This window comes from Choloepus didactylus, chromosome 5, assembly GCF_015220235.1.
Source record: "Choloepus didactylus isolate mChoDid1 chromosome 5, mChoDid1.pri, whole genome shotgun sequence".
Classification (NCBI taxonomy): domain Eukaryota; kingdom Metazoa; phylum Chordata; class Mammalia; order Pilosa; family Megalonychidae; genus Choloepus; species Choloepus didactylus.
In genome coordinates, this window is record NC_051311.1 from 36,668,363 (window position 1) to 36,692,325 (window position 23,963).

At 34.5% G+C, this 23,963-nt stretch overlaps 1 protein-coding gene across 3 annotated transcripts in view; it reads left to right on the top strand.

Moving 5' to 3' along the window:
- The window catches only part of KMT2C (lysine methyltransferase 2C), a 393,502-nt gene that overhangs the window by 318,501 nt on the left and 51,038 nt on the right, over positions 1–23,963 (top strand). For all 3 annotated transcript variants that reach the window (XM_037835765.1, XM_037835764.1, XM_037835766.1), the window contains exons 25-32: positions 10,028–10,147; positions 12,748–12,878; positions 15,576–15,756; positions 19,502–19,606; positions 19,937–19,984; positions 20,948–21,085; positions 21,268–21,300; positions 21,408–21,527. In XM_037835765.1, the coding sequence (XP_037691693.1) occupies positions 10,028–10,147; positions 12,748–12,878; positions 15,576–15,756; positions 19,502–19,606; positions 19,937–19,984; positions 20,948–21,085; positions 21,268–21,300; positions 21,408–21,527 (876 nt within the window). The remainder of the gene's footprint in view (positions 1–10,027; positions 10,148–12,747; positions 12,879–15,575; positions 15,757–19,501; positions 19,607–19,936; positions 19,985–20,947; positions 21,086–21,267; positions 21,301–21,407; positions 21,528–23,963) is intronic.

The following is a 23,963-nucleotide window of genomic DNA, read 5'->3' on the forward strand; positions in this document are numbered from 1 at the left end:
CTGCTTCTATCTCCTGCTAACCTGTGTTCTCAGGTTTAACTCTCCAAGTTTGCTCATTAATGTTAGCTCATATTAGTGAGACCATGCTGTAGTTGTCCTTTTGTTTCTGGCTAATTTCACTCAACGTAATATGTTGTCTACCATTTTCTCTTTTGGATTTTATATGTCATATCTTATTTTGTTTTTATTTTTTCTCTCTCACTCTCTTTTTACCCTTTACTGATAATCTTCATGTCTACACTCTTCTCCATACCTCTCTCTCCTGTCTTTTCCTTTCTGCCTGTAGTGCTCCCTTAGTATTTCTTGTAGAGCAGGTCTCTTGTTCACAAACTCTGTGTGTCTATTTGTATGAAACTGTTTCAAACTCCCCCTCATTTTTTTAAAAACTTTGCAGGTCTCTTGTTCACAAACTCTGTGTGTCTATTTGTATGAAACTGTTTCAAACTCCCCCTCATTTTTTTAAAAACTTTATTTATCAAAAAAATTTTAAAAAACAACTTTTCAAGCAAAATGAAACAAAGGAATAAGAAAAAAAAACCTAAAATAACTACATTGCTTCCACCATGTTCCTACCATATCCCCAGAAAATTAACAAACCGTAGATATTCCTGAGAATTTCCATAACATTAAGATTATCCTCCATAACTTATCTGTTCTTATTAGATTATCTTTCTCCCTTCACTGTCTATCTCTAGGTCCCCTACATTCTACAATATGAAACATTTATTTTAAATTTTTCAGAGTTCCCATTAGGGATAAGATACAATATCTCTCTTTTTGTTTCTGGCTTATTTCACTCAGCATTATGTCTTCAAGGTTCATCCATAATGTCATATGTTTCAAGACCTTGTTCCTTCTTACTGCCAGGTAGTATTCCATCATGTGTATATACCACATTTTGTTTATCCCTCATCTGTTGAAGGACATTTAGATTGATTCCATCTCTTGGCAATTGTGAATAATGCCTGTATGAACATCGGTGTGCAAATATCTGTTCGTGTCACTGCTGAATTGAAGATTAACTTGACATCTAGTTTTCTGAGGAACCGCCAGACTGGCCTCCAGAGTGGCTGTACCCTTATGCAGTCCCACCAGCAATGAATAAGAGTTCCAGTTTCTCCACATCCTCTCCAACATTTGTAGTTTCCTGTTTGTTTAATGGCAGCCATTCTAATTGGTGTAAGATATCATCTCATTGTGGTCTTAATTTGCATCTCCCTAATAGCTAGTGAAGATGAAAATTTTTTCATGTGTTTTTTAGCCATTTATATTTCCTCTTCAGAGAAATGTCTTTTCATATCTTTTGCCCATCCTGTAATTGAGTTGTTTGTACTATGATTGTTGAGTTGTAGGACTTCTTTATATATGCAAGATATCAGTCTTTTATCAGATACATGGTTTCCAAATATTTTTTCCCGTTGAGTTGGCTGCCTCTTCACCTTTTTGACAAATTCCTTTCAGTTAGAGAATCTTTTAATTTTGAGGAGTCCCCATATACCTATTTTTTCTTTCATTGCTTGTGCTTTGGGTATAAGGTTTAAGAAGCGACCTCCTAATACAAGGTCTTGAAGATGTTCCCCTACATTATCTTCTAGGAATTTTTTTGTACTGTTATATTGGGGCCTCTAATCCGTTTTGAGTTAGTTTTTGTGTTGGGTGTGAGTTAGGGGTCCTCTTTCATTCTTTTGGATATGGATATCCAGTTCTCACAGCCCCATTTATTGAAGAGACTGTTATGACCCAGATCAGTGAGTTTGGGGGCCTTATCAAAGATCAGTCAACTGTAGATCTGGGGGTCCATTTCTGAATTCTGAATTCAATTCCATTGATCAGTATGTCTAAATTTGTGCCAATACCGTGCTGTTTTGACTACTGTGGCTTTATAGTAAACTTCAAAGTCAGGAAGTGTAAGTTCTCCCACTTCATTTTTCATTTTTAGAATGATTTTAGCAATTTGAGGTATCTTTCCCTTCCAAATAAATTTGATAACTAGCTTTTCCAAGTCTGTAAAGTAAGTTGTTGGAATTTTGATTGGAATTGTATTGAATCTGTAGATGAGTTTGGGTAGAATTGACATTTAGCCTTCCTATCCATGAACATGGAATATTTTTCCATCTTTTTAGGTCCCTTTCTATTTCTTTTAGTAAAGTTACGTAAGTTTCTATGTATGCATCTTTTACATCCTTGGTTAAGTTTATTCCTAGGTACTTGATTTTTTAGTTGCTATTGAGAATGCAACTTCTTGAGTGTCTCTTCAGTTTGGTCATTTCTAGGGTATGGGAACATTACTGACTTACGTGCATTAATCTTACATCCTACTATTTTACTAAATTTGTTTTATTAGCTCAAGTAGCTGTGTCATCAGTTTCTCAGGGTTTTCCAAATATAATATCATGTCATCTGCAAATAATTCCAATTTTGATGTCATTCATTTCTTTTTCTTGCCTGATTGCCCTGGCTAGCACTTCTAGCATAATGTTGAATAACAGTGGTGACAGCAAGCATCCTTGTCTCATTCATGATCTTAGAGGGAAGGCTTTCAGTCTCTCACCATTGAGTGCTATGCTGGCTGTGAGTTTTTAATATATGCCCTTTATCATATTGAGGAAGTTTCCATCAATTCATATCTTTTGAAGTGTTTTTATCAAAAAAGGATGCTGGATTTTGTCGAATGCTTTTTCAGCATCTATTGAGATTATCATTTTATTTTTCCCTTTTTATTTTTTAATATGTTGTATTACAGTGATTTTCTTATGTTGAAACATCCTCACGTGCCTGGAATGACCCCTGCTTCGTCATGGTGTGTGATTTTTTTTAATGTGTCTTTGGATTTGATTTGCAAGTGTTTTGTTGAGAATTTTTGCGCCTATATTCATGAGGGAGATTGCCTGTGGTTTTCCTTTCTTGTAGCATCTTTACCTGGTTTTGGTATTAGAGTGATGTTAGCTTCATAAAATGAGTTAGGTAGTGTTCCATTTTCTTCCGTTTTTTTGAAAGAGTTGAAGTAAGATTGGTGTCAGTTCTTTTTGGAAAGTTTGGTAAGTTCTCCTGTGAAGCCATCTGGCTCCGGGCTTTTATTTGTGGGAAGCTTTTTGATAACTGATTGGACCTCTTTGATTGTGATTAGTTCATTGAGGTCTTCTGTTTCTTCTCTGGTCAGTCTAGGTTGTTCATGTGTTTCCAGAAAATTGTCCATTTCCTCTAAATTATCTGGTTTGTTGGTGTTCAGTTGTTCATAGAATCCTCTTATGATTTTTTCAATTTCTTTGGGATGTGTAGTAATGTCCCCTCTGTCACTTATTATTTTATTTGGATCTTCTCTCGTTTTGATTTTGTCAGTCTAGCTAAGGGCGTGTCAGTCTTGTTGATCTTTTGATCTTCTCAAAAACCAACTTTAGGTTTTATTTATTCTTTTTTTTCCCCTATATCATTTATTTCTGCTTTAATCATTCTTATTTCTTTTCTTCTACTTGCTTTAGGATTAGTTTCCTGTTCATTTACTAGCTTCCTTAGTTGTTCCGTTATTTCTTTAATTTTAGCTCTTTCTTCCTTTTTAGTGTATGCATTTAGATCTGTAAGTTCCCCTTCAATACTGCCTTTGCTGCATCCCATAAGTTTTTATATGTTGTGCTCTCATTTTCTTTCATCTCTAGATATTTAGCAATGTCTCTTGCAGTTTCTTCTTTAACCCACTGATTGTTTAGGACTGTGTTGTTTAACCTCCAGATATTTGTGAATATTTTAGATCTTTGATGATTATTGATTTCTAGTTGTACTCCATTGAGATCAGAGTATGTGCTTTGAATAATTTCAGTCTTTTTAAATTTATTGAGGCTTGTTTTATGCCCCAGCATATGATCTATCCTGGAGAAAGTTCCCTGAGCACTAGAGAAGAATGGTATCCTGGTGATTTGGGATGTAATGCTCTATGTATGTCTGTTAAGTCTCATTCATTCATCACATTGTTTAAGTTTCAGTTTCCTTATTGCTCCTCTATGTGCTTGATCTATTTAAAAGAGGGAGTGATGTATTGAAGTCTCCCACAGTTATTGTGGAAACAGCTATTGCTTCTTTCAGTTTTGCCAATGTTTGCCTCATGTACTTTGGGACACCTTCATTGGGTGCATAAACATGGTTGTTATTTCTTCTTGTTGATGTGTCCCTTTTATTAGTATATAGTGTCCTTCTTTGTCTCTTGTAACATCCTTTCAGTTAAAGTCTATTTTATCTGATTTTAATATTGCTACACCTGCTTTATTTTGTCTGTAGCTTGCATGGAATATATTTTTAATTTTAAATATGTCATACCCACTGCCTTCTTGCTTCCATGGTGGCCACTGAATAGTCACTGCTTAGTCTTATGTTGTTTCCCTTGTATGTGGTGAATTGCTTTTCTCTTGCTGCTTTCAGAACTTGCTCCTTCTCTTCAGCATTTGACAGCCTGATCAGAATATGTCTTGAAGTAGGTTTACTTCATTTTTTTTCTGTTTGGAGTTCATTGGGCATCTGTGATTTGCGTTTAGAAAGGTTGGGAAGTTTTTCCCAACAATGCCTTTGAATACTTTTTCCTAGTCCTTTATCCTTCTCTTCACCTTCTGGAACTCCAATAATTCTTAAATTTGTGCACTTCATGTTCATCATTTTCCTGAGATCCATTTCAAATTTTTTCACCATTTGTTCTTTTGTGCTTTCAATTTCCAACACGCTTTCTTTGAGTTTGCTTATTTGTTCCTCTACTTCTTCTAAACTGGTGTTACGTGGCTCAAGAATCTTTTTTATTTGATCATCAGTTTCTTTTATTCCCATAAGATCGGCTATTTTTTTTATTTATTCTTGCAAATTCTTCTTTATGCTCTTCTAGGGTCTTCTTGATGTCCTGTATATCCTGATCCATGGTACTGGTGTTTGTGATTACTTTTTTGATTAATTGCTCTAAGTTCTGTGTCTCCTGATTTTTTAATTTGGGTGTTTGGGTTATCCATGTCTTCTGGTTTCTTCATGTGCTTTATAATTTTCTGTTGTTTTTGGCCTCTTGGCCTTTGCTTATCTTGATAGGGTTCTTTTAGGATATGTAGGCTTATTTAAACAATTATGTATAATTTGACAGAGCTACAGCTTGGTGGAGTGCACTTTCCCTGACCTACCAGAAGATGGCACTCCCGACTCATTTCTTACTCTCAATTCAGTTCTCCCCAACTTCGTCTTTGCACTGAATGGTTGTCCAAATCATGTGGAGGTCCATTCAGTGCCCCAGTTTTCCATGTGCAATTGGAACTGACAGCTCTTTGGATGGGGGGTATGCCCTGTGCAGTTTGGCAAAAAGATGGCCCTAAGGCACAGTACCCCCAGCTGTTCCCTGGACTGCAGGTGGAATACCGTGGGGCTGTAGAATGCATATAACCCTATGCTCAGATTCCCCACATTCCCTCTCTGTCTTGGGCCCACAAATCTCTGGGATTGGTGTAGGGCTCCTGGCACTTCTGTGTGGCACCCTTGCCTCTAGGTTGTGCACAGACTGGGCTTCCACAGAAGAGGAGTTTGCATCGTCATGAGTCAGCCGAATCCCAAATACCCTCAGGGAAGCTGTCGGCTGCAGTGTTGCAAATGGTTTTCTCCCAGTCAGCTGCGAAGACGGGTGCTCAGGGCATGGAAACTACCCACATCTGCAGTCATCCACCTGATGAAGTGGTCCTTCCCTGGCACTTAGCTGCGGGTGTGCTAAGGGTTGTCACCCACACCAGATACCGAGGAGGGTGTCCAGGGTGTGGAAGGTGCTCCCCACCGTGCTTTACTGTGGTGCCAGCTACCAGTTCCCCGGTGGCTCTCTGAGTCTTAAAGTAACCCACCTCCGAACAGTCTTGTGGTTTCTCCCCACTGCACACGACCACGGCTCCAGGTGCTGGTTACCTGGCGGTTTTCCATGTCTTAGACTAACCTGCCTTTGAACACAGTCTATTGATTTCTCCCCACTGTGCTCAACTATGACTTTGGCTGTCATTTCAGCGGCTTTCCAGACTGAACACTACACATATCCAAACACAGTCTCTCAGTTCCTCCAAGTACACACATTCATTGTGGATGTAGAAGTCCCTGCGCAGCCGGTGGAACCCTGGAACCACTATTCTGGATCACTTTCTGTCTTTTGTGTAATGTGTTTCACAGATGATTTTGCTCTTTCTCTCCTAATCTACCATCTTGGATCCCTCCTCCCCCTCATTTTTCAAGGACAGTTTTGCCAGATATAGAATTCTTGGTCAGCAGTTTTTCTCTTTCAGTATCTTAAATATATCATATCACAGCCTTCTCACCACCATGGTTTCTGCTGAGAAATCTGCACATGCTTACTGAGCTTCCCTTGTATGTGATGGATCGCTTTTCTGTTGCTACTTTCAGAATTCTCTCCTTGTCTTTGACATTTGACAATCTGATCAGTAATTGTCTATTCGGATCTCTTCAGTTTGTGGTACACTGCTTCTCGTATCTGTAATTTTATGTTGTTCATAAGAGATGGGAAATTTACAGTGATTATTTCCTCCATTATTCTTTCTGCTCTTCTTGCCTTTTCTTCATCTTCTGGGATACCCATGACACATTTATTCCTTTGCTTCATGTTGTCATTCTGTTCTCTGAGACTCTGCTCATATTTTTCCCTTCTTTTCCCTCTCTTTTCTTTTGTATTGAGGATTTCAGATGTCCTGTACTCTAGTTCAGTAATCCTTTCTTTTGCATCTTCAGATCTGCTGTTGTATGTCTTCATTGTGTTGTTTGTCTCTTCTATTGTGCCTTTCATTCCTGTAAGTTCTGCCAATTGTTTTTTTGCATCTTTCAAGTTTTTTCTTATGGTTGCCCTGTATCTTTTTTATATCCTTCATCTCTTTTGCCGTCTCTTCCTTCAACTCGTTGATTTGATTTCTTAATTGATTTAGCATCTTTGTTTGAACGTCTTTAGTTGTATCGTGTTCTGTATCTCATTTGAGGTATAAGTTTGTTCTTTGACTCGGCCATATCCTCATTTTTCCTAGTGTAACTTGTAATTTTTGTTGGTGTCTAGGCATCTAGTTTCCTTGATTGGTTTATTCTAGAGGTGGTTTTTATTCTTTGACCTAGGATTTTCTTGTTGGTTGGCTTTGTTCATTATCTGTTCTTTGGTGTTCAGTTCAACTTATTCTAGACCTCTAGCATAACTTCTTTTTAATTGATCAGAATTTTTCAGCTCTTGTTATTCTTACTTTTGCCCTGCCTATGTAGAACCTTTGTTTTTATTTTGTTTTGTTTTGTTTTGTTTTGTTTTGTTTTTAGGAGGGTCTACCCAGATAAGATTGACCCCAGTCAGATTTTCCTGACCAGGGAGTCCCAGGACTGAGGAAGAGGGTGCAGTCAGTATCAAGTTTCCCTGAGGATGAAACCCAGCAGGTTGTCAGACTTTCCTGTGAGGTCTCTAGACTCTATGCTTTTCCTATCCTGCCCAGCAGGTGGCGCTTGTAAGCCCACAGCTCCCCACAGGCTTCAAGAGGTACAGTGCCTTTAATTCATAGCAGACCCTGTACCTATCAGGGGCATGGTTGAGGCAGAGGCTGCAGAGGTAGAAAGCAAGCTTCAGTTGTTTCTGTACCACTCTCCCCAACCTACCCTTGGGGTCTGAATTCTCTGAAGGGGGACCACAACTTGAGCTTGGCCCCACCTCTCACTTTTCTTGGGGAAGATAAGCCCTTTATGGAATTACCTCCTTCACTTGGCTCCTTACTTTGTCTCTTGGATGTATCATAACTCCATCCTTGCCTGGGTCAGCATTGACAATTGAAAATGCCTGAAGCCTTCTCTAATGAGCTACTTAGAAGAGTTTTAAAAAAAGAAAATAAAAACCTTTTTCCAAGCCAGTCCCCTGCCCCCAGTGTCACCAGTTGGTATCTGGCTCTGTGTGCCCCTTTTCTGGTATTCTGAGCTTGGTTGACTCCAAAAGCCTCTTTCTTTTTTTCTTTCTTTCTTTATTTATTCTGTCAGCCCTGCCTCCTCTCTGTTTGGGAAAGACTTCAGGGTTCCTTTCCTGCTTGCTTTGTGTTTATCTGTGCTCATGGCTTATATTCAGTAGTTCATATTTGTTAGTTAAAACCATTATTGGAGCTTGGTTGAGCTACCTTCCCTTGCTCCTAGTAAAGACTCCTTCTTTTTCCCACAGGGGAGTGTTTCAACTCAACCTGCCATGCCAGTGGGGGAGAGGCGCCAGGCTCTGCAGTTTGGCGTCTTTACTTAACAGTTCTATGCTGCAATCTCAGCTCTTCTACCTACTCCAGACTGGTGTATCATATGTGTCTGGTCACGGATGTTCCCCAAACAGTTGTTCCACACAGTTCCTGGCTGTTTGCTAGCTGCTCTAGAGAACTAACTAAATTCCACACCTCCCTTTGCTGCCATCTTGCCCCATGCCTCTATAGGCATGTTTTTAAAAACACATCAGTATTCATACAGGAATGCCAGTAAGTGTACAGTTTGAAGGTGAACAAGACAGGATTCTTATGCCTCCTTGAATTTATTATCCAGTTAATATTATGGTAGATTCAAAATACTTTTCTTTCCTCTCTGTTTTAAAGATGAGAGAAAAGCTGCCCCACTTGTCAAATTTTGTTTGCCTTATTGGAAAAAAATTATTCAGATGGTCACCATGCAGAACTTGGAGACTTTCTTTAGACAGTTTATTAATGTTTGATGCTTTGTTTTTAAAATACTGACTTCATTGCTTTATTGATTAGCATTGGGAAAATTGGTGAAAATAGTAACAGATCAAAGACGAAGATTTGATTATTATTTTCCTTTAGATTGGTAAACGCACACATTTAGGAAATTATTGTATAGTTCACCTTGAGCAGAGGGGCTTAGCCAAGTATTCCAAACAGCCAGTTTACGAGTCAATGAGGTATTAAATTGAATCAGTGCAATCTTTATTCTTAGAGTGTCTTATATTTTATGGGCAAATGGTCTAAATTCATTTTGATATGTAAGGAAGAACTTTCTAATTGCATTGGTATTCTGCTAGAACTTTAAAGGTAATCTTCCCTATACATGAGCCATGTCTATAAGGACATAAAATTAGTTTCATCCAAATCATTTTATGTAAACAACTTTGTTTTTTCCTAATTATTATTTTGGAATTGCATATAATTTTTCAGACACTGTCCAAATTGTAAATTCCTTCTAGGAACTTATGTAATGGTTTTTTCTCTGCCGTATATGGCAGTCATCCCTCAAATTGAGGGACTGGTCCATTAAATAATAAAGTACTTTGTTAGACAACTGTATCACAATTGCAAAAGCATTCATGTTGACTGTGTGCCAGGTTCTATTCTAATCACTTTATATATATTTATTCTCATAACAAGTGTATGAGGAGGTATTATATATTATAATCATTTTACCAATGAGGGAACTGTGGCACTGGGAGGTGAAATAACTTTTCCTAAGTAACTTAGTAACCAGATTTTGAAGCTAAGCAGTCTGGATCCAGATTCCATGCTCTTAACTACAGATCTCTGTGTGTCTTGTGTCTGAAGGCCTTTTTATTATGAAATAACTAGACACAATCCCCCTGAAGTCATACTAATCAGAACGTTTGGATCATCTGGTTTCATTTTTAAATATCTTATGTCTTTCCTCCCTCAGCTAACGTAGAAAAAATTTGAATGATGATGTGTTTTACCCTTTGTTAAATCAATAAACAAGCATAATTTGCTCTTTAATTTTTACTGTAACGTTTTGTAAAAGAGGAAATGCATGCAGTCTTCCTGAACTCTAGTGAATTTTAATTTCTGTTTTGTACGTGATTAGATAATGGCTTTAACTTGTATTATTTGCTTATTTCCAAATTCTTCTGTTTTGCATTAAAATGTGAGATTATTGATTTAAATTAGCCCAGATTGATTTTGGAAAATGCCTCACTATTTAAGGCTAAGCAGTTTCTCTCTATTTATAGCTGTGAAAATATATAGGGAGAAATTAGTAATGTATGAGCTTAACCAGTTTCTTTTTTGGATAGGTATTGGTGGATTTATGGTACGGCAAAGAAGTCGAACTGGGCAAGGAAAAACCAAAAGACCTGTGATCAGAAAAGATTCCTCAGGCTCTATTTCTGAACAATTACCTAGCAGAGATGATGGTATGATACTGATTTTGTTTGACTTAAAACCCTTTGTCATGATATATCGACTGGAAAGAGCTATCCTAAATAATTTTGCAGTCACAGTTTTACTGCCTATTCTTGATAAAAGCAGTTGAATGTCTGTAGGGTTCATATACCTGGAAACACAGAAGTTAAGTTTGGTAAGATTATAATTTAAATTCAATAGATTATATTCCTGAGATTTTTTGTTTTAAGTTCTCCATTTTCCAATATTAAATATAAACATTTAAAGAACAGAATCACTTAGTTATATAAAGTACTTTCTGGTCATCTCACAAAGGGTCTGTCTTTACTTTCCTTATCTTAGCATAAAATTTGAAACTTTTAGGCTGTGTGGTTGAAAGTGACAATACCCCAAAAATTTTTAACAAAGTTATATAGTGCTTTAGAAACATATCTTCAAATTAATATTCTTTTGTCCTTAGAACTTCAAGAAAAGCTAAATCATTACCTAAGCCATACCTTTCTGTCATTTAAGGATATACCACTCCTTTTTCAGCCAATTTGAGAATTGATTCTAATGAAGACTTCATAATCTTTGTGGTCATGATATGTATACTTCACATATTTTGAAATGTTCTAATTTAGAATGTGAAGATAATTGAGACGTTTTCAGTATATGCTGTGACTATAGTTCTTCTATTACTTGGGGATAGGGTTTTGACCTTAGATTAAATAAACAGAAGTCCAAAATCATACATTTTAAGAAGGAAGCGCTATCATGGTTTTCAAGGCATTTCTCATATCACTTATTATGGATAAAATGTGCCCTAGTTATGAAATTTGATTTATTCAATGAAACTATTTTTTCATGTTTTCCCTATTTCTCTCTTTACTCTGACCTCCAAATGATTTTTAAAGGTCTTTTAGTTCAGTACTTTTTTCCTTCATCTGTAGTTCATCCAAACTTACCCATTGAGTTTTTAATTTCTTACATAATTTTTTTCTTCTTCTGGCTTTTTAGTACTTTTGAACACGTTCTAGTTTTTTCTACAGCTTCTTCCTTACTTATATTTTCAGTCGTTTTATTTCTTTGAGGATGTAATTAATGTAGAATATAAAATATCTGAAGTCTCTGCATGTCTGAGTGTATTCTTTGTATCCACTGGCTCTGTATTCTAGTGCTTCATTTATTTCATTATGTGTTTTGTGAAGTAGGTAGATAAAGATACATAGTTTGTTATTTTTATTTATTTTTACTCTGGGCATATATATATATTCTTTGGAATTTTCTCTGTTTGAATTGTTTGAGGTTTAAATTAAAGGTAGGTTCTTCTAGAGAAGATTTGCATGTTACTGTCAGGAGCATGGGTGCTACCAGCCCAGGATTTCTTTAAGCTAATTCTTATGTTGAAGTTTTTAAGTCCACCCTCGTTGTATGAATTCAGGTTTATGGCTTTAGGTCTATGTGGAGTTTTTGAATTCTCAGAGAAGATTTTCATTTTTGCCTTCCACCCAGCACCAAATTCATGACAAGCACTTTTCTTTGCTCTTGGTGTTAGAGAGGGGCAGGGGAAGGCAAATGAATGGATTTGGGGGAAGGGAATGGGGTGTATTTCTTGTTAAATCAACCATCTTGCACTTTATGCAAGGTGCCTCATAAGACTCTGAAAACTAGAGTTCAAGGTCACTAGATTTCAGCAAATTTCAGACAGTTTTAGTTCTTTCCTTACTTCTCTAGTTCGTGCTTTACCTTGTCTATTGGTCTTTGGGGATTTTTTACTTTATGGCTAGCTTACTTGTGCATTTAAAAATATTACAGAAAAAAAAGTTTATGCAGTATTTTTATTTGTTGTTCTGAAGAAGAGTCAGTCTTACGTAGTCTGGTGACAGAAGTGTCACATTGATTTTCAGAAGGAATATGCCGTTTGTGTTCCCGTTAAGAAGCATGTGACAGTATTGATTTGATTTGCTCATTCGTCTGCTTTAAGTAGTATATGTGTTTCTTTGCCAATTTCATAGTCCCAAATCTTATTTTCATTTCTCTCATTTTAAGATTGCCTTTTTTATATTCATAGGTATATATTTATTATCACAATGTATATAAACTAAAATATCTAATTTGTAGTAAATTCCTGAACCAGGAATTGCTGGATTGAAGGTCAAACATTTTTTAAAGACTTTTGTTTTAAGAAAAGGTTGTACCTGCTAAATTCCTTTCAGTAGTGTGTGAGTTACAGTTTCCCCATATTCATGAGCATTGGGTATTTTTATGTTTTTAATTTTTAGAAAATTATTGAATTAAAAAAAGTTTCTGCATAAAGACTGGGACTGTGTAATTTAGTGAAACCTAGAGTGGTCAATGATGGTAATTAGATGTACAAATAAAAAAATAGTTTCTGCTATGTAAGAATATACTGATAAAGAAACAATAGGAATCATATGTTAATAAATACCAAGTATGCATGAAATGAAATGTTTATGATATTTAAAACTTACTGATAACCTTGCTATAAGAACCTTTTCTGAGAAAGCCTGCTTGTTTTTATGGAACTGTGTATATGTTGGTAAACGTTTGGTAGATTTGTCTAAAACTTTTAAATGCCACATATTTATAAATATGATTGTTATTTTAGGGTGGAGTGAGCAGTTACCAGATACTCTAGTTGATGAATCTGCTTCTGTTACTGAAAGCACTGAAAAAATAAAGAAGAGATACCGCAAAAGGAAAAATAAGCTTGAAGAAACTTTCCCTGCCTATTTACAAGTAATATTTTCTTTACATTATATTTTTTAGTTAATTAAGGAAATGTAAAATAATATATTGAGCTTTGAAAAAGAGATTTGTTTTGTTACTGTTTTACTTGTTATTATTTAGTTGTCATAATTGCTATTTTTGCTTTCCAGTAGCCATAAAAAATAACATTTATCTTTTTTGTGCTTTGATTCTTTCCACAAAGTTTTTATTTCAGTTTTTCTTTTTATTCTAACTGTTCATTCTAAGTATTCTCTAAGACACTAACAAGAAGTCTTTCAGTTTTATATGAAGAGTACTTTGGGGTGGGAAAAGGTCATTCCTCTAAACCAGTCAAACCCATGTACTCCCTAACCCCAAGTCCTATTATGATTTTCTTCTACTTGTACTACTGCACAGAAATGTTGAAAGATAAGTTTTATGTATGTAAAGTGCCTAACTGTGCTTTACATTTTATGTCTTTAATAAAATGTACTTATTTCCAAGTACTAATTCTAACCTTGTACCATTTTTTTTCTTTAGTAATTTTATTGGTCAGGTAATACACCCATTTGTTTTGGAATATCTTTTAATTGTGTTTTTATTTTTTATTTTTTGTCCTATTCCCTTCACCTCCCATCTTAATGGTCTTTTTGAGAGTGTTGAGAGGATGGTCTGCCCCTTCTCCTAATGGTCTTTCTGTAATCATATATTTATGAAACGTTCTTTAGCAGTTTATGAAAATATGAAAACATGGTTTCATATTTTGGCGGAGAGCTTTAAAATTAAAGTATTGGATCTGATCTGCTACTTTCTGCTATTATTGTAGTCTACTGAGCTGAATTTTTTCCTCTGATGCACATCAATAGTATCCAACTTTTTCTTTTTTTCTTTTTTGTTAGGGAAGCCTTTGTAATGGTACAATTTCTTGGACAACTCATAATAACAGCTACACTTTTTTCCATTGATTAGAGGAATAATTGTGACCAAAAAACCTTTAGGAATTCAGTAATACTTTTGCCATTTTTCTTTGTTCACCGTAACAATGTCAAGATAAACTTTAAATGATTGTGTAATATATCCACTAGAAATGTTTATGCTAACTATGAATATCTAGTGATGCGCATGTGACTTTAAGCTACTTACGGTAACTTCACAGTCTCCTGTTGGTTTTAGGGGTCACTAATGAAATTAGTAAGTGGAGTCACTTCTGTATGTTTATTACTGGGAATGAAAATCCACCAAATTAATTAAAAATGCTGTAGTTTTTGTTTAACATCAGTAAAGACATCATGAATCATTTGAAATTCTTGCTAAGAGTTGTTCTCAGATTTCTCAAATTTCAGTTGAAGATATTAAGTAAATGATCTCTGAAGTTCTAAGATGCTGTCTGCTACTTAGCATTTTCCTAATGATAAAATCATTGCTGGTATTAAGGAGCAAAGCCACCTTCTACCCAGTGCTCTATCTTTCGGATTTTTGAGTTTCTTTTCCTTGGTGAAGCAACTTGTTTACTTAACAAATGTGAAAATTTCAAATCAAACATATCATCACCCCCATCAATACCCTTTATCCTCCCCCTAAATTCCTTTAAAGAAGTTAACATTGATAACAGTTTGATGTTTATCCTTTCAGAATTTTTTTTATTGCTTTTTATAACTTAGTCTTGGTTTGCATTTTATACTTTGCTAGACATGTAATTTAACTTGCTGTTTTAATAAGCTTACAGCTTTTCTTTGACAGCATAGCTCTACCTCCTTTTTGAAAATTGCTATATTATATTTTATAGTATGGGTGTCTAATTTATTTAGTCAAGTGCTCATTGAAGATAATTGAGGCTATTTTTACTCACATAAAAAATGTTGCAGTAAAGTTTTTTGTGTATATTTTTCTTGCAAGAATGTGTTAAATGTTTAATACTGCTGCAAAATTGTTCTATACAAGGGATACATTTTTCAAGAAAGACCATATTATAGAAAGCAGATTCAGACATTTTGCTGGTTAAAGTAAGCAAAGGAAGTTTCCTCTTTGTTGTTTTTTGATGATTTTTGAGAAGTTTGGAAAGATCCTGGAATTTAATGAAACCCTGCTTGAAACCACTAGTCTCTTGAGTAAAGAAAATAATATGAGTAAATGAATTAAAGTCAAAGCCTTTGATAGCAGTAAATGTTTCACACATAATATGATTGAAATGACTATAAAAACCATCTTTCAAAGAGTTAAAAGTCTTCAATGTAGTTATATCAGTCAATGAGATTACTAAATCTATCTGAAATATTAAATGTTAAAGCTGTCAGTTGAACCCTTGTGGTAGTCTCTGCAAGTTATCTGTAAATATTAATAATAATTATGAAGCTTTATTATTGCTTATAACATGAATTAAGGTGCCAATAGTATTGTAGATCTACTAACTTTTAAATTTAATTGTAGTTTAACCTCCTGAAATTGAATTATTGTACAGCAGTTGTTAGATACAAACAAACCAAACATAATTGTGTGGTTTTATTTGCATAACTGTATTTGTATTTAGTAAAGTTACCAAAAAACCCTCAATTTTAAAATATGAAGTATCTATATGAAAGAATTTACAGTACCTTTCTATAGTTATTAATCATCAATGTTATTAAATATAAAATTTTTCTGTTATTTCTTATTGTTAAACAATGATATATTTTTAGAATTTTATAACTAAAACTAAGTTAATTTTTATATGTGCTTATTTTCACCTAGGAAGCTTTCTTTGGAAAAGATCTTCTAGATGCAAGTAGACAGAACAAGCTTAGTTTAGATAATCTATCAGAAGATGCAGCTCAGTTTTCATGTAAAACAAACATGAACACACATTTCTTGGAACCTTCCTTAGATCCACTACTTAGCTCATCCTCAACTTCAGCAAAACCTGGAACTCAAGGTATTGGGCATAATTCACAAATGTTTTCTTTATCATATGACATTCATCTTCCTTATAATTAAACCTTTGAAATGCTTTAATGTGTCCTCATTTGCCTTTTTTAAAATCAGCTTTATTAAACTATACCTTAAACTCAGTAAATGCAACTCTTTTAAGTGCATAGTTCTGTAAGGTTTGGCAAACCAATGTACGTATATAATCATCACCAAAATCAAGAGTTGTGAAGGAAAACATACAATTTACACTTTGTTTAGAGCAATTTAAAGGGGTATAATTTGGCCATGATTGATGAGTCGTATATGTAAGAATCTTGGACTTAGTGAGTTAGATTTTTGTTAATTAAATATCCTAAAAAATTCAAAAGAAAGGAAAATAAGAATACTGTAGTTGGGAACTGGCCAACAAACTATGTTAATGCTATGAAATATATTACCCTCTATCATGGTTTCACACCCTTGCATTGACACTTTGGACAAGATAATTTTTTGTTGGGAGTAGGGGACTGTCCTATGCATTGTAGGATGATTAGCAACATCTCTGACCGCATGACGTTACAAGCATTAAAAGTGTCTCCAGATGTTGTCAAATGCTCCTAGTTGGGCAAAATCACCCCTGGGTGAGAATAAGGAAACTATTTAGAATCAGGGAAAGGTGTGAGAACTTTGGTATCTTCATAAGGTAATATTAATGTAAAAAAGACTTTAACTATTAGCAATACGAGTTGTGATCATGGTCTCTTTCCTCATGGATTTTATGGGATTATCAGTTATACATTTATGTTCTTCTGACAAACCTCCCTTTTACCGTTGAGTACATTTATTAAAGTTAATTTTATAAACCCTTTTGGAAAAAATTTTTAAGGAAAACTCCCACTGAAAAATTACATTTGATGTTTAAGTAGTTATAGTTTCTTTAACTTGGCATTACCCTTTTTTGAAATACAGACTTTTGGATTTTGACTTCTTGAAGTGATTAGAAGAATTATTCCCCTCTTGCACACCCACACACACATATATATGCCTGTCTTGTCTACCTCACTGTTGGTAATGAGGAAAACACTTGACTGAAGACCATGCTTTTTGTTTGTTCAGTCTTTAATAGATGGTTTTACTTTTACTTTAGTTCTCATTTTGGTATTTACCTGCTCTTATCCATGTTGATAGGTTGTTAAAATCTTGTGTAATGAAAGACCTCTGGGTCCTTCAAAGGATGTCTTATAAAAATAATGTCTAGTCGTTTAAAAATTTAAATAGAATTTACTTCTTCTTGTGTTTTATAAGGAAGAGAACTGAAATTGACCAAAAAAGCATATTGTGTTAAGAAAGCCATTGATAAAAAAAAAAAAAAAAGAAAGAAAAAGAAAGCCATTGATGTGAATCATTTCTATTCCCTCTCCCATTATTTGAACTCATTATTTCCATAAAATTGCTGAAGAGAATAGTCTTATTATAAAGTAATTAGAATAACACCTATTTCAAAATCTAAATTGAATGTAATGTTTGTAGTTGAACCACTCTTGCGTTTGTTTGGAAAATTAACAAGTAAAGCCTGTTATAAAAAAATTAATTTAATATATCCCCTTATATCTGTTTGAATGGTTGATAAGATATATGAAATCACTTCAGGTAGGGACAGATTTTTTAGACATACTCCTTTTAAAAATGTTAGTTATAATGTGTGTGGTAGAATTCCATTGGTTGGGGAAAAAAATCACAAAACACAAATTGAGCCCTGAAAATGTGACCCAGAATTTTTTTTTTTCTTTTAAATGGACTTTTATCTATAGATAGAGAATAATTTTATTTCTCTAAAAAAAATTCTGAATATTTTGGCATTACAAAATTGCATTAATTTTCAATTTGAAAAATCGTCATGTTCTTATGTATGGATTCTATTTGAGCAATGTACTTTAAATGGAACAAGACTATGTATTTCAAAGAGACACTTGATCTAGGATCTGGGGTATTATTTACATTCTTTTTTAAGTAAAAATATACTTCAGATTAATTGAAACTTTCAGATATTCCTTAACTGAATGACAAATATAATTACTAAAACTAGCCTAGATAGGAATTCCACTATACCTACTTGATTAAGTCAGAAAACTTTGGAGTCTTCCTTGATTTCTCTTTCTCCTGTATTCCACTGCTAATCCATCCACAAATGTCTCTACTTTCTAAATACATCCCAAAGTAAATCAGTTTTTGTCTGAACTTTCCCTACCACCATAGTACAAATTATCCTCACCTCTTGCTTAAATACCGCAGACTTCTAACTGGTCTCCAGGCTTTCTAGTCTTGCCCATTCCCATCTCACCTCCCTGCTCCCTATTCTGTTCTACACATGGCAGCCAGTGTGTTCCCTTTAAAATATAAATCATATTTTCTCCTGGCTTTCAGCCTTCCAGTAACGCCCCTTATACTTTATGCCCAATCTTCACCATGTCTTATACAACTGAACATAATCTTCTCCTAACTGCCTTTTATTTCCTACCACTCTTCTCCCTTTATTACTGCAACCACATTGGCCTCCTGTCCTTCCTGCCTCAGGGCGTTTACACCTGCTTTTCCTGTTTCCTGGTGTGTTGTCTCCATCTGTATGCATCTTACTCCCTCATTTCATTTAGATTTATGCATAATCATCTGCTAAAAAGATATTCTGTGACCTCCTTATCTATACAATATCCCCATAGCTTATTTTTTCCTTTTCCTTACTTTGTATTCTTTATAGCACTTATACCAACATCATTTAGATACTGTCTCATTCCCTCTGAGCAAGCAAGCTCTGTCTGTGAGGGCAGGCACTTTGTTTTAGTCAGTGCTGTATTCCCAGTGGCTGGACCAATGCCTGATACATAATCCTCAGGCATATTTCTGTGGGTACTCAAATACTTTTAGAATAAATAAGTAAATGAGTAGTGAGTATTAAGAACAGAGCTGCAATCAAGCATCTAACTCATTGGTACCTAGCTTATACTTCAAAAGGAATTGCTAAACCATAATATTTTCTTTAATATTTTATCTAATTTGTTCTGTATTTTATTTTCTAGTTGCCATTTTCAGAGATGCCACTTTCTTAATAATTTTTTTTTCACTTTGTTTCTTATAGTATTCTGTTTCCCTTTTATTGCCTGTAAGTCTTTATTTTAAATTCTATTTTATTGTCACTGTCTTAGTTTTGCTAGGCTGTGATCACAAATGTCACAAACTGGTTTGGCTTAAGCAACAGAAATTTATTTGCTCATGGTTTTGGAGACTGGAGGCTTGCTTCCTCCCAGGGTCAGTAGCATTCTGGCCGGCCAGTGTCCTTGGGTTCCTTGACTTTCCTTCCAGCTTCTACTCCTCCATGTGGCATTCTCTTCATAAAGCCACCAGTAATGGGATTAAGGCCCAACTTCATTCAGTTGGGCCACCTTAACTAAAAATAACTTCTTCAAAAGGTTCTACTTATAATGGATTAAGATTAAGAACATGTTTTTTCTGGGGTATAGAACTCAGTCTGCATTAGTCAGGAAGCAAGTAATTTAAATAATTTTAATATGTTTTTGTTATTCAAAACATTGGCATGCCTTTTCTGTGAAAAATTCCTGACTTCAGAAGTACTAATCTAAGTTTTATGATTCTAGCACTTACCTAGTGTCTGCTGTACTCTAGGTATTTAGTGAATGGTTGAATGAGTGAAGGTATCACAGAATTTATGTCTAGGAAAATACCGTAATTTTAAGAATTTTATTTACTATGTGTAGGTGCTGCTGATGACCCATTAGCTGATCTTTCAGAAGTCTTAAACACAGATGATGATATTCTTGGAATAATTTCAGATGACCTAGCAAAATCTGTGGATCATTCAGGTATGTATGAATGCTATTTGCTGTTTTGTGATATGAGTGAGAAGTGTGTGTATGTGTAACAGATTTAGTCTTTTGTCTGTTTGCCAGTTACTGAGGTCTCCTGGTTTGTTGGGTTTTTTGGTCCAAGAACTTCTCACCATTTTATTTGGTGTACCTCAGCTTTCCTGCTTTAGGAGGGGAAGTAACAAGTTAGTTGATTTCTGTCTTTCCAATTGCATCATATTTTAAGTCTTATGGTCTTGCTGTATCTTGTTTCTTCTTTTGTTTGCGTTTCCTGTCACTTCTTGTTCCTTTGGTAATCATCCATTTTATTTGGTTTGGGTCTTGTAGGTCTTGATTTATGCACTTTCCAGGTTGAGAGCTCACCTTTTCCATTTGGTAAGAAACTGAGGAATGGATGACCGCTGACTAGAAGTAGTGGTTCTTTATTATAGTGATTTCAGCTGAAACAACCTGTAGGTGCATGCATGTGTTAGTAGTGCTATTTTGTCACTAATCCATACTTTGCTTTACCCTTTTTGTGTGTGGCTAAAGCATAGCACAGGTATACTCTGCTTTGAATGACTTTCTCAGTAGTTTGGTTTTTTTTTTAATGAATGGTTTTATGCTAATATATAATTTATATTACATGAATGTTCCTAATGTAAAATCAGTTGAGAGCAGAGTAAATTTTTTTACTTTTTAATAGTAATAATATTTAGAAAGCATGAAAAAAGTAGATCAGAGGTCTCATTTACATGTGATTCTTGCATAAAACACCAATTTGTATGAGAGATAAAGCACGTTAAAATGTCATAAACAATCTAAATCAATTTGTGAATATGGACTATTTTTAAAATGTAATCTGTAATTGAAATTGTTCATAAAGGATAATGGATACTAAACATTCATAGAGAATTTTAGAGTTTTTCATTAATTTATGTGGCTCTTCTCTCTTCTGTTTCATATTACATTTGATAATTGAACTGCATATTTGGTGCTGTTATTTTTCAAGTTAAATCCAATATTTGTATATTGAGTACTTGTAGACTCTTATATTAATAGTCTGGTGATTATCTTTTGTGAATATTGGCAATTTTAAATATGTTCTTATGTTCCTCGGAAAATATGCTTAACATAACTTTAAATAGCAGCTATGCTTACAAATACGTTGGACCTAATTTCTACTGATTGGCTTGGCTATACAGATTGATTTTAGAATCCTGATTAGTTGAGAAGTACAGGTTTTTCATTGCTCTATTTTAAACATATTGTATATTAATGCAGATAAACAGTTTTAGGTATTTTTGCATGCATATTCTAAATTCACTTTTTAATCTATAATTTACCTTGCTTCTTTAGCTGGGATAGATATTGGTCCTGTCGCTGATGATCCTTCCTCTTTGCCTCAGCCCAATGTCAATCAGAGTTCACGGCCATTAAGTGAAGAACAACTAGATGGAATCCTCAGTCCTGAACTAGACAAAATGGTCACAGATGGTAAAATATTTGCCCTACATCTAGGCTTTCTAAAAGACATGAGTAAATATGACTTTCAAAGATTTCTGCATGCTTATTTATAATTTAACTTCTGTTCTTTTAATTTCTGTATTAAATGCTATTTTATATTAGTATATTGAAATGGTAGTTGTTAATATTTCTGTTTCTTTATTTTATCCTAGGGGCAATTCTTGGGAAGTTATATAAAATTCCAGGTATGTATGTTCTGATTTTTTAGGTTATGAAAATGGTATAATGGTATTACTTATACTATGGCCCAATAGCCTTTTAATCTTATTACTATTACTGTTTGATCTCATAGAGCTTGGAGGAAAGGATGTTGAAGACTTGTTTACTGCTGTACTTAGTCCTGCAACTACTCAGCCAGCTCCACTACCACAGCCTCCACCTCCATCACAGCTGTTGCCAATACATAATCAAGGTATGACTAGAAAAGTTTTACAAGTATAACTTTACATTTAGATACACATACATGGAGATAAATTTTATATATTTTACTTTTTATTTTCATTTATATTTTATTATATGCTATATTTATTATATTGCATATGACAAGCAAAGTGTAGCCCTATTCCTTAGTAACCACAGAAATAAACTGATAGAAACCCCTCTGTTGTGATCATGGGAAAGTACTAATCTCTGAATTTATCTCGGTCCCATATTGCCTACCTCCCTGAAATTCCCTGGAAATATGTTATCCAGCTTACAACCAGAATTATTTTTGCTAATTTATTCACAGTGGGGGAGGATGTAACAGTGCCTTCCCTTTCCCCTTCCTCTCAATCCCAATTGCAGCTCACTTCTCTTTCTGTAGGACTACTCTCCATCCTCACCTGGCTGCTTTGTACTTATTAATCTGGTCTCGATTTTAGAGTCATTTTCTCAGAGCGTATCTTGTACTGTCCCCATGTCCTCACCCCTGCTTTTCATTTGTAGCATGTGACATAAAAATAAATACTTGTTTTGGTAATTATGGTCTTCCCTTTAGACGTGAGCTCTGAAGGCTAGGGCCAAACCTGTCTTGTTCATCACTGTATTCCCTGGCACAGATTATGCACTCAATAAGTAGTTTGAAAGTCCATCAGTGGGCTTTCTACCCCTGTAGACTATTGAAATTCATAATTTTGTGAAAATTTGCCTGTTCTGTTTGTTCAGTTTTCTTCTACCTACTTGTAAGTAGTTGTGAGATAAAATCAATTTAAAGCTGTAATATCTTTCTCTTTTTCTAGAGTTTGCTGAACTCTCATAGTCTAGAATTAAAATCTATGCTAATTACCAAGTAGCAGTAGATAGTATTCAGTGTTGCAGGTATGGGAATCTCCTACAGAAAGGAGTTTAGAATTTTGTGGTGGAGTATATTTTTGATATTTGAGCTCAGGTTATTTCAATCCTGTTGACAATGCTTCATGATTATATATGGAATTAAATAACTTAATGATACATTTAGTTATTATTGTGGTTTTGCCTAAGTGCTAAAATGTCCAAATAATTTAATGTTATCTTTACTACCAATTTTGTGTTCCTATGAAAAATTCCTTAATATATATAATTAAAATATTTGAGTTTCTCCTAGTTTACCCTCTAAACAAAAATTTACCTTGATTTTTGTTAGGCTAAACATGTGATTTACATTTGGATAAAACAGAATCATTATAACCACTTCTTGCCTTAATTGTTCCCATATGCATTCTTAATGATTAAGAACTCTTCCTAACATAAAATAATGATCTATATCTCTGTTTTCTGTAACTTGAAACTATGTGATATAAGAATATACATCAGTAAAAGATGTATTCCTTTATAAAGAGGTTTCAGTCATTATGAAAATAATTTCAATTTTTAATCCCTTTTTTTTTAATTGAGATTGTTCACACTCCATACATATCCAAAGATCCAAAGTGTACAATCAGTTGCCCATGGTACCATCATACAGCTATGCATCCATCACCACAGTTAATTTTTTTTTTAATTTTTAGAACATTTTCATTACTCCAGAAAAGAAATAAAGACAAAAAAAAAAAAAAAAAAAAAAGGAACCTTAAATCCTCCCATACCCCTAACCACCATCATCACCCCCCATTATTGACTCATAGTATTGGTAGAGAACATTTGTTACTGTTGATGAAAGAATGTTAAAATACTACTAACTGTATAACTGTAGTCTGTAATTTGCAATAGGTATACTTTTCTCCCTATATGCCCCTCTATTATGAACTTCTGGTTATAGTGTCATACATTTGTTCTAATTAATGAAAGAGATTTCTAATATTTGTATAGTTAATCACGGACATTGCCCACCACAGGATTCACTATTTTATACATTCCCATCTTTTAACCTCTGACTTTCCTTTTCATGACATAAGTGACTCTGAGCTTCCCCTTTCCACCATATTCACACACCATTCAGCACTGTTAATTATTCTCACAATAACATGCTACCGACACCTCTGTCCAATTTCAGACACTTGAGTTCAGCCTAGTTGAACATTCTGCTCATAATAAGCAACCGCTCCCCATTCTTTAGCCACGTTCTGTATCCTGGTAACTTATGTTTCATGTCTATGGATTTACATATTATATAATTAGTTCATATCAGTGAGACCCTGTAATATTTGTCCTTATGTGTCTGACTTATTTCACTCAATATAGTGCCCTCAAGGTATCTTCATCAACCCATTTTTTTTAAGATGTTTTTGTTCATATACCATTTATTCCATCCTAAGTAAACAATCGATGGTTCCCTGTATAGTCATGTATTTATGTATTCACAACCCTCACCACTATCTATATAAGGACACCTCCATTTCTTCCACAAAGGAGGAGGAAGAGTCAAAAAAGGTAGAGAGACAAAAGAAGG